Source organism: Kogia breviceps, chromosome 15 (genome assembly GCF_026419965.1).
Source record: "Kogia breviceps isolate mKogBre1 chromosome 15, mKogBre1 haplotype 1, whole genome shotgun sequence".
Classification (NCBI taxonomy): Eukaryota; Metazoa; Chordata; class Mammalia; order Artiodactyla; family Physeteridae; genus Kogia; species Kogia breviceps.
In genome coordinates this window covers 73521788-73532570 of record NC_081324.1, presented here as the reverse complement: position 1 = coordinate 73532570, position 10783 = coordinate 73521788, and the positions used below count along the sequence as shown (strand labels likewise).

Below are 10783 nucleotides of genomic sequence, written 5' to 3'. Positions count from 1 at the left end.
GCACCCCGCCACTTCCGCATTGAACCGCCGCTTCAACCCAACTCTGCGCGCGCTCCCTCTCGTGCCTGATGGTTGGGCCGGCGCCTGGGAGTAGCCACGCCTTTTCCCGCGCCTGGCAGCCAATGGGCGGGCGTCTCCCGGCGGGGTGGTGGGTAGTTAATGAGGGCCGGGTGCTGATTGGCTGCAGGGTCGTGGCCGGGGCTGGGAGGTGGGGTAGGTTGTTCCTGAGGTGGGAGGTGGCACCCGTGGCTGAGAAGTAGGCCTGAGAGCGGCATGTCTCCGGCGGCTGAGGCACAGCGGCCCGTGGCGCTGTTTTTCTGAGTCCGGGGCGGCCTGGCGGGGCTGAGGACAAGGCTCGGCGGAGGCTGCCCCCCGCTGTGGAGGCCGCCATGCTGGGCGCCCGGGCGGTTGAGGGAGCCGCCGTGGCGCTCCTGCGACTGCTGCTGCTGCCGCTGCTGCTGCCGCCGGCGCTCCGGGGACCGGCGCTCGGCGTGGTGGGCTCGGTTGGGGCCGGCCTGCCCGAGAGCGTGATTTGGGCCGTCAACGCCGGCGGAGAGGCGCATGTGGACGTGCACGGCATCCACTTTCGCAAGGACCCTTTGGAAGGCCGGGTGGGCCGAGGTGAGAGCCCCTCGGCTGAGCCGCCGAATCCCGGGCCTGCCGTGCCCGGCGCAGCGCGCCGAGGGCTGCGGGCCCCGAGCACCTTCCTCGACCCTGGGGCCACGTCTCTGGAGCGAATTTTCTCTCTGCGGTTTCCTCGGGAACCCGATCAGAGCCCAGAGCCTGGCACTGGCTCGAAGCTACCTGGAGCCGTCGAGGCAGAGAGTTGGCGAGAAGTGATATTTGGACCTCGCATCCTGCATTTTCTTAACCCCTCACCTCCACCCAAGCTAGGAAAGTAAAGACGAGGGCGGCCTATTGCCACCTTTAGGTCTCACGGGTTTTTCAGTTATCGCTGTCCCTGACCCGGAGGTTCTGCTCGCCTTTCAAGTCAGTTTCTGGTATATTCCTGCTGACCCAGAAATGGGCCGCTTTCTTCACCCTCTCTGCAGCAGTGGGGCTTGATTCTTAGCCAGAATGGAAAGGAATCTTAGAAGAGGATGGGCCAGGAAAGTTTGATTGTAGCCTCCTCCCCCAACCCCCTTTGGAGCGGGGCATGTGTGTGCATAAAAGTAGAAGCTGCAGGCCCTTCCCAGAGGGCGGCTATGTCGAAACCATACTGCACGGGGGGCTGGTGGTGTGTCAGCTGGGTCAGCCAGCGTAAGGTCTGAATATTTCGTCTGCGAGTGTGGAGAACCTACCCTAAGTGGTCCTGAGAGGTGTGATTCCAGCTTATGGGAAAAATGATTTTGACTTAATTGATTGAACAACAGTAGTTTTGACAGAGCTGCACAATTCTCAAAGTTAGTGTAAGAACTGCCACGGGAGCTGGTTAAAAATACAAATTCCAGACCTGTAGATTAAACCCAGGTTTCTGCACCCAGGGCTTCTGATGTAGGACATCTGCAGACCAGTCTTTGGGAAAATCTGCTCTAGACTCTGTTTCTTCTGTTAGTAGGATTGGAAAACAGGATTAAGAAGGAAGTTCCTCGCTTCATGTGTTGGAAGGAGATTTATGCCGTATGCTGGGTTCAGAGGCTGCCAGATTGGCAATATGCCATCTCCAGAAAAGTAGGAGACAGACTTTCTCACTCTTTTTTCCACGATGCCAGATTTGGCTCTTGCCTTTCCTAAAAGGGCTTAACTTAGTTCTTCCAACCAAGTTAATTGCAGTGTCCTGTAGTTTGTTATATTGGGGAGTTTATTGCTTCCATACATGTCAGGGTGTTAGGACACAGAGCTGTTTTCTGAAGCACTATGTTTGTCTTCAGTTTAGCTCTGGAATTTATTTAGCCCTGGCATGTAGGTCTCAGTAGCCTGGGTTCAGCTGAGTCAGGGCCCTGGTCTCTAGCAGCTTGTAACAGCAGCCAAAGCCAGACTTAATAGCAGGAGGTCATTGCTATCTCCATCCTGGACCCTTCCTCTTTCTTCATGGGTGTGGGCAGGGAGGAAGGAGACCGTTTGTGGACTTTGCCTCTAGAGATAGCCTTGGTGAGACAGTGTGCAGATGGTTCCTTTCACTTAACAGATACCAGGCTTTACATAGGTTACATTATCCTCTTTGGTCCGTTGTGCAGAGGAGGGAGCTAAGACCACACAGGTTTAGTCCCCAGCTACTCCCCTTATTCAGAAATCCTGGTTTTAATTTGCTGGTGCCGGTGGGTTTGGTTCTTTTTTTTTTTTGGTCTGGTCAGCAGTCAGCTAGGCTCTCTGTCCTTGGGTTATTATTATTGGCTCATGGTGGCAGTTCCTTTGGAAGAGTTTATTGTAGCAGGTAAAAGTATGCGACTTACCAAATTACCAAAGCTCATGTGTTCTGGAGTCCTGTCTCAGACCCTGCCACTCCATAAATGGAGGTTCCCTGCTCCACTCTGGCGGTCCATTTGGGTATGAATTGTAGCAGTATTAAGGCGTGGATGGAGAGTAGAGGGCGGTTGTGGGCTTGTAGGCTCTTGTAGCTTGGACCAGCCAGTTGCAACATTGCACTGGGAGGGCTCCTGAGAGGAGCATTTTGCTGGCTTTAGGTCTGGGGCTGAGAAGTGATTTATCTTCCTCTCTCAAAAGGCAGCTCTCTAGTTTCTTTCTGTGCGAAGGAGTCAGCACCATCAGGGGTGGTGCAGCAGTTCCCTCGGCCTGCCCTTCTCTGGCACTGTTTGGGTAGGGGTTGCCAGGTATTTGGAGACCCTTGCCTCCTGCAGCTATTTATACTAATTGTGGTAGGAGCTGTACGTCTTTCTTTCCCACATGCCTGTGATATTGTTTCCAGCACGCGAGGAAAGTCCATTTTTATGTTGAATGGATTCAGGTATTTGTTGCCAAGTTAATCCAGATAAGAGTTTGGCCTGCTTTTGAACTTGCTGTTTCTCTATAGCGTCTTTGTAGTTCAGCGTTCTCGTAACTGTGAGTGGCCCAGGGCACCTAGTGGCTTTTGCTTTCAAAGGCGCTTCATAATGTTTATTGAATTATTTCTGCCTTGAGGATAGCTAGTGCTCATAGAAGATGCTGACAGCCTGGGAAAGGCTTTTTTCAACGTGTGTGCTTCAGCAGATGGAGGTACCACTACCGAGAGTGATTCAGAAGTGCTCTGTGTGGGATTTTGGCGTGCTCTGCATTCCAGGTTCTTTTTCACTTGCTCTTTCTGGGTTCCTCTTGACTCTGGTGGAAAAGACCTGGTTATATGGCTTGATGGCATTGAACTTGGCTTGGTTTTAGGAGATATTTCCTCTTCATAGAAGGATGCCCGCTAGTCATTTGTATGACCTTGAAGTATTCGCTTTCCCTCTCTGAGCCTTGTTTTCCTTCTTCATAAAACTTGTCATGCTTTTGAAATCAGTGACACAAGTCTGCAAGTTCTCCTGTCCAGAGTAGGTTAAAGTGTCTCCATCTTTTTCTTTGCTCAGTGACCTTTTACATGGAATTAAAAGTGGAGCAGATTGTGGCTCTGGAGGGGAAAAACGCTGGCCAGGGGCCTGAGCCCATTAGGTGACTAATTTTGTAGACCTAACGAAGACCCTTTCCTTTTGGCTGGGGAAGGATTTGGCTTTGGGGAGATAAGAGCTTGAAAAGATAGTGTGAGAGAGAGGCACTGCTACCTCTGATTTGCTTAAGGCCAAGGGATTTGCTTAGAATTCTCTTTCCTATACTGCCATGTAAGGGGCAGGCTTTGTTTGCAGGCCCTCCTAGCAGCAGTTCACTGGTAGAGAATTTAGGTAGGTGATACCCCATTTTCCAGGTGAGGAAACACCTAGAGAAGACAACTTGTTCCACATCACATAGTAGGTGGCAGAGCCAGGATTCAAATCCAGGCCCATCTTACCTTCAAACCTGGGCTGAATTTTTCAGGTAGCCTGGTGACTCCATTGTCTAGAGCTAAAAAGCTGCGGACATAGTATTGGCCCTTTGGTCCCCTTCCTTCTTTGGTTAACTATCTGAACCACGTCGTGTCAGCTGCAGTGGTGTGCTGCGTGTGTACACTGTATTTCAGAGAAACTTAGCTGTGAATGCATAAAGGCTGGGGGGGGGGGCGAGAAAAAGTCCTTTTTGCTATTGTCTCTTTTGGAACTTGGGCAAAACTTTGCCTGTGGCAAATCTCGTGGGAAAACCACCTGGGAAAATATTTAATGGTAATTCCAAGATTGTTAAGTAGTTTTTCGCTCACATGGCTGAGTTTTCATAGCCGTGGGACTGAGAGTGCCACAGATTACCTTACCGTCAGTTTCTCACTTTTTCCATACTGGAAGGGGGGAAAAATGACTCTCTACACATGCACAACCTTTTCTGTGTCTCTGAAAAGCAAATCTAGTGACCGTTCCAAATTTGTAAGGATCACGGTCCTTGGGGAAGAGGGAGATTCTTAGAACTCAGTTGGAAGAGGACTGGCAATCTTTTAATCTTTACAGGTTTGTGGTCTGAGCCTGGGACAGAGCTGAGGCAGTTGGCAGTACATCCTTTGCAGTGCTACTAAGCCCCCGCCCCCCCTTCTTTGATTTCTTGAGGAGAAATAGGAAGAAAAAAAATGTCTGGAGACAAAAGTGCAATGAGTTTCCTGTTCATTGTACGTCGTTCCATCTGATCTCCAGGCTGCCATTCACTTACAGGAACTGTTAACACTTCTGTTTATTTTTCTGAGGGCTTAACCTTAGCCATTGCATCTTTTAGTTACTCTTTTACCTACCTTAGAGATAAAAGATCCTCTCCCTTGGAGTTTCAGAAGATAAAGCTCCCCGGATGAGCTCTCAAAAGTCATCCAAAGGATCTAGGTGCCAGATGTCTTCAGAGTCACCGTGTGAGATTGGAAGATGGTCTTAAAATCTTAATTCCAAGACTTCTCTTCCAAGGTGGAGGAGAGACTAGGCCCATGTACTGAAATCACTGCTAAGTCTGTGGTTTGGAAAGTATCAATAGATTGATGGAGCCCTGGAAAGCATAGCTAGTCATCTCTGGGGCCGGAGGGTGGAATCTTACATTTGAGGAAAGACCTGGGTATAGTTTGTAATGTGGGGGAAAGAAAAACACATACAGGGCCATCTCCTACTAAGATTGGGGGCAGGCTGAGGGCAACAGAGGTTTTTGGCTCTTCTGATACCCACCCAAGTAAGAACTTTTTACTATTACTCCACCTTATTCCTTATCTGTCTGAAATGGGAAAGGTGGCTCCCTGTGGACCTGGGCATCTTAGGCCAGAGGTGCCAATAGGACCGTGGCACATTTTCTTTACCTGCTCGGGTGGCTCTGGCCCTGTGGAGAGGAGTGCATGGCTTGACTGCTCTGCAGGCACCTCCTTTGTTGCCCTTTGTTCCTTCAGCGAATCATATTGAGTGCTTACATAATGCGCCAGGGCCTGTGTCAGGTGTTGGGGATATAGTAGGAGCTTTTTTTCCTTTCGGTTTGTCTGGGGGAAAGTTCAAGAGCCTGTGTGAGGTTGAGTTCTATGAGTCTGTGGGAAGTAAAGTGTTTGGACCCAAAGGAAATTAGAGAGCATCACATCCTTTTTTTAATGAATGTATTTCTTTTGACCAGCCTTGGAACTTTTTGAATGAAATAATTATAAAAAGCAGCTAAAGCTGGTATCTTATCTGTAGTAAAGTCAATGAAGAATGACTTTCCTAACAGATATCCTGTCTTTTATTTAGACTGAGCTTTTCTGAATGAGAGAAAAAAAAAAAAAAAATTCTTTGAACTTACTTGTCTTGCGGTGCTCCTGGCCATCCCCCTGGTTTTATGAGGTTTCTCTGAAGCTCTCCCTCACCAGGGAGCCCAGCAGCTTGCAGCGTAGTGCTTTGTTCTAGTAATGAGTTACACTTGTTCCCTTCCCAGCACTCTGGATATAGTTGGGGAAAAGTCATTTTCAAGTTCCGCTTTGAGGGTTATGGGAGCTTCTTGCAGTGATTAGTGCTTGGTTTCTTTCATTTTACCCTTCCTCGGTAACAGGTATCTGATTCTCGCCTTTGTGGCTGGTCTCTTGAGAGCCAGGTGCAATGGGGGTGGCCCCTTCCACTGGGAGGGTTATTAGCATTGCTCTGGAAATGCCTCTGGTGGTTCTGGGGTCTCCACTCTTCTTTTGTGTTTTGCCTCTGACATGGTTTCTCTTTGTCTTTTGTGTCCAGCCTCTGACTATGGCATGAAACTGCCAATCCTGCGTTCCAACCCCGAAGATCAGATCCTGTATCAAACAGAGCGGTACAATGAGGAGACCTTTGGCTACGAAGTGCCCATCAAGGAGGAGGGGGACTACGTACTGGTGTTGAAATTTGCTGAGGTCTACTTTGCACAGTCCCAGCAAAAGGTGAGGCCTGGTCAGGCCCCTGCTTGACTAGTGGGACTAGCTTGACCACTTTCGGATAGCCCTCTGCTAAGAGCCAGAGAGTGTGAGACACGTTCCCAGAAGGGAGGAACGGATGAGCTGGATTTTTTTTTTTTTTTTTTTTTAAAGGCCATACCACGCGGCCTGCGGGATCTCAGTTCTGCGACCGGGGATCAAACCCGGGCCATGGCAGTGAAAGCCCAGAATCTTAACCACTAAGCCACCAGGGAACTCCCAAAGCTGGATTCCTTTTGCCCAGCTGTGTCCCATTACTACATGACTGAACTTGCCTTGGGTTTGGTGACAGAAGGCTACGCCAGAATCCTAGTTCTTGGCCACTAACTAATCCTCTTAAGGCCCTCCTGGTTATAGCCTCTCCCTTCTTGGTTGTCAGCACCTTCTTGTTTTTAGCTCTATTCTTTTCCTGTCCCTTCCTCTGAATTTCCTTCTTTCCATGTTGAGCTTTTTGTTTGTATTCTTTGTTCCCTACGGCCAGTGTGCGACCTTGACAGTGAAGGAACATGGCTTTGATTTGGCTCAGGTAAAGGACTCTAGCCACCGTGGAGTGTATTCAGTCCTGTCATTCCTTGAATTACTTTTGAACTTGAAGCCCAGGCAGGTACCTGATGTCCAGCTGGGGAAGGGGTGTGAAGCGGGTGGTTTTGACATTGTCTCCTTTTCTCATCCTGGCAGGTATTTGATGTGCGATTGAATGGCCATGTTGTGGTGAAGGACTTGGATATCTTTGATCGCGTGGGGCACAGCACAGCTCATGATGAAATCATCCCGATGAGCATCAGAAAGGGGAAGCTGAGTGTCCAGGGGGAGGTGTCCACTTTCACAGGGAAACTCTACATAGAGTTTGTCAAGGTAACGCTCTTGCTCTGCCCTCACAGCTGAGGGCGAGCTCAAAAGAATGGGTGCAGGGGGATGTTTGCTGCTGTGTGGAGTTGACCGCTGTTTCCCATTTCCTAGGGATACTATGACAATCCCAAAGTCTGTGCACTCTACATCATGGCTGGGACAGTGGATGGTAAGTTGTGTTTCTGATCTGCTTTTTTTAGTTATGCGGGCCTCTCACTGTTGTGGCCTCTCCCATTGCGGAGCACAGGCTCCAGTCGCGCAGGCTCAGCGGCCATGGCTCACAGGCCCAGCTGCTCTGCGGCATGTGGGATCTTCCCGGACCGGGGCACGAACCCCGTGTCCCCTGTATCGGCAGGCGGACTCTCAACCACTGCGCCACCAGGGGAGCCCCTGATCTGCTTTTTGACGTGGTCTGAAGGATATGATTGAGGAAGCCCTTGGGGGATGGTTTAGCTGATCGCTCTTTTGAAAACACTGCTACTTAAAACCCGATTGTGGGGAACCCAGAGTCCGGTGGCTGGGGGTGAAATGTAGCATGGTACTAGCCGTAAGCTTCTGAGTAAGATCTGTGTTAACATCTTGCTGCCGCCAATTAATCAGCGGATTGGTTTTGGACAAAATCCTTTAACCCTACTGTAAATTGGGATTAATAATGTTACCTGTGGTGTGCCCTGAGCCTTGTAGTCATTTGGAATTGCCTAAAACTTATCCTTATTCTGTTTCTTTGACATCTGTGTCCTGAGGGCAGAAAGAAGAAAAAAGCAGAAGGAAGGGTCCTTGAGTGTTTTGGTGTGCTCCAAGAGAGTACAGCATCTGAGCAAAACTTCATTTATTAATATCTCCCTGTCCTTGGGATCCAGCCTGAGAGTACATCTCTTTCTTAGGGTTGAGGGTCTTGACTGCCAGCTTTCCCAGGCTGATTTTTGCAGAGAAAGTTTCTGTCTTTGTGACTTTTCTCCCCTATCCCACCTCTGTGCCTTTCGGCACCTCATCCTGGATGCACCGAGGCTCTCATCCTGTTGTTTTGACATCCCAGAGGATGTCTTGCCACCAAAATGATTTGTAGCCAGAGTCCCTCAGGTGGGGACAGAGAACAGAGGGGTAGTGTGTGCTGAGAACCCACAACTCTGTGGATCAGCTTTTCCTTGATTGCTGTGTGAATCAAAAGGGAATGTGGGATTGTAGGAGGGAGGAGGAGAGGTTTGAAAAGGTTAATCTTTGGGTGTTGGGTCATTGTCCTTGTCCAGTCTGGTTCTTTCTGGGCTCTGAAGAAGTAGGACAGGAAGGGGAGATAGTGAACCTCTCCGTGCTCAGGGCTTCTACTACGTTTTAGTTAAATCTAAAGAAGACAAATGTTTGCGCAGCAATCTGCTGTTCTGTAGGCTGGGAACTGTTTCTGCTCCTTCCTGTGGATCCTGCTTAGGTCACAGGGTCTCTTTACTGTGACTCATTTACTGCCCTTAAGGGCCTGACTTAAATGCCATGGGTCCTACTTAAAAAGTGTTCTTCTTGTGTCAGATGTACCAAAGCTGCAGCCTCATCCAGGACTGGAGAAGAAAGAAGAGGAGGAGGAGGAGGAAGAATACGATGAAGGGTCTAATCTCAAAAGACAGACCAATAAGAACCGGGTGCAGTCGGGTCCCCGCACACCCAACCCCTATGCCTCGGACAACAGCAGCCTCATGTTTCCCATCCTGGTGGCCTTCGGAGTCTTCATTCCAACCCTCTTCTGCCTCTGCCGGTTGTGAGAACAAATCACCATGCTGAACAGGTGGAGGGGTGTGGGAAAGAAACCAAACATGTTGGTTTGGGTTTCTGTATTTTTTACAGTGATTAACAAAAACAAACAAACGAAACACACACACACACACACACACACACACACACACACACACACACACAATTAAAGGAGATGAAAAGAGGCGGAGTGAGTAGAGAGCAGCCCTCATCCACCACCTGGTCCTAGACCTGCTCCAGTCCTAGTTCTCTCTTTGTGGTGGCCCCCAGCCGTCTCTTTCCTCTCCAGGGTACATAGGGTAAACTGGATCCTACCTGGTCCAGGGTCTTTGTCCGTAAATGCAGTGGAAAGGACTCTGAACTCAGAGCAGACGCGGTTCCTTTTTTTAGGTTAGAAATTAACAGCAGGGAAATGTCATCTTCTTACATGAGAAGACTAGCGCTGGGAGTTGGGTATGTTCTGAAGTTATGTACGGATTAGTTTTCAGATGTCCTGGGATTCTCTGTGTGTGTGTGTGTGTGTGTGTGTGTGTGTGTGTGTGTGTGTGTGTAAGTGTATAATTTGTATGATAAAGATGAAAACGGAAGGGGGATTAAAAAGAAGAAAGAAAAGTAGATACCTTCTTACTTGGAAGCCTTTCTGGTTTTAGCCCAATGATGGTTCCACCTTAAGTGTTTGAGCTTTGTCATTGCTTGTCTCCCTGACATGTGCCAGTTAGAGAACTGTCTGGTATCCGAGACGATTAGTTTATATCAGGTCCTCAAGTTGCCTCTGACTTCTTACCACAAACAAATCATTTTGATTTCAGTGCCTGTTGGGGACTTGATTTCCTCTCTCTCTCTCTTTTTTTCTGAACCTGGCTCATTTGAAATCTCTCTCTCAACCATCCTGCTAAGTTATTGCCAAGAAGGGAAGGAGACATAGGGATTTGGGGTTCCCTCTGCTTGAATGTCTTATCCTCCACCACCTCACCTTACTGGTACCTCCCTCCCTGGATCTCTGAGCCAGCAGCCAGGAGGACCTGACCCAGCAGTTGTTTTATTGGCCCCTTTGTAGGGTCTTGCTGCCAGGGGACAGGGATGCTTTCCAGCCTGCAGCAACAGAACACTTGACCTTAAAAGTCTCTTCTGGTCTTTGGATCAGAAAAGGCTTATGTTAGCATAACTTAAGAGCAACCTCGGAGACTTGAGCCCTACTAAGTGACTGACCACTGTTGAGAGTATCTAGTACCTGATGTTCATTTATTCCCACATCCTTCCATGTCACGGTTCAACCAGTTTTGGTTTAAGCCTAGAGCTGCCTCAAGGAGCTAGACTGATTTTCTATATCCGGCCCAGTGACGCCTCTCACTGACCTTAATAGCGTGCCCTTTTTGTCCTTTCATTTCCTTGTCCAAGTCTCAGCCAGGTTCTTGATGTGACAGGGCCGAAAGATTGCCAGTCATCCATGGTCCTGGCAGCTCTGAAGCCACCCTTAGCCTCTAAGTGTCTGTCTTGAATTCCCTGGGAAAATTTCTGCAGGAAGTGAGGCTTCCCTGTTCCTCTCCTTTCTGGTCCCTGTCATCCTTTTCCCAGTTAGGGGAGCAATGAGGGAGGACCCAGCCAAGCTACAAGGCATTTTGTGGATGGAAAGCTGCAGGATTAGCTTATGCTTGGACTGGAGCAGCATAGAATCTCAGGCCAGGCTCATCTTTTTAGAATGCGTTTAATTTTGAGTTTGTCTCTTTGGATATGTTTTCCAAGAGCTCCATATATTTGAACTGCTCATTATGTGACAAA

At 49.0% G+C, this 10783-nt stretch overlaps 1 protein-coding gene across 2 annotated transcripts; it reads left to right on the top strand.

The window, feature by feature from the left end:
• The first annotated feature begins 227 nt into the window (after positions 1-227).
• MLEC (malectin) lies at positions 228-9619 on the top strand. 2 transcript variants are annotated; one of them, XM_059040582.2, is made up of 5 exons: positions 228-621; positions 6207-6385; positions 7097-7273; positions 7379-7436; positions 8786-9619. In XM_059040582.2, the coding sequence occupies exons 1-5, from the start codon at positions 390-392 to the stop codon at positions 9013-9015; spliced, it is 876 nt and encodes a 291-aa protein (XP_058896565.1). In that variant the 5' UTR covers positions 228-389; the 3' UTR covers positions 9016-9619. The 2 variants fall into 2 exon arrangements, with proteins under 2 accessions (XP_058896565.1, XP_066870748.1); XM_067014647.1 differs by lacking the exons at positions 7097-7273; positions 7379-7436 and having other exon boundaries at positions 298-621; positions 8786-9128.
• The last annotated feature ends 1164 nt before the right edge of the window (positions 9620-10783 follow it).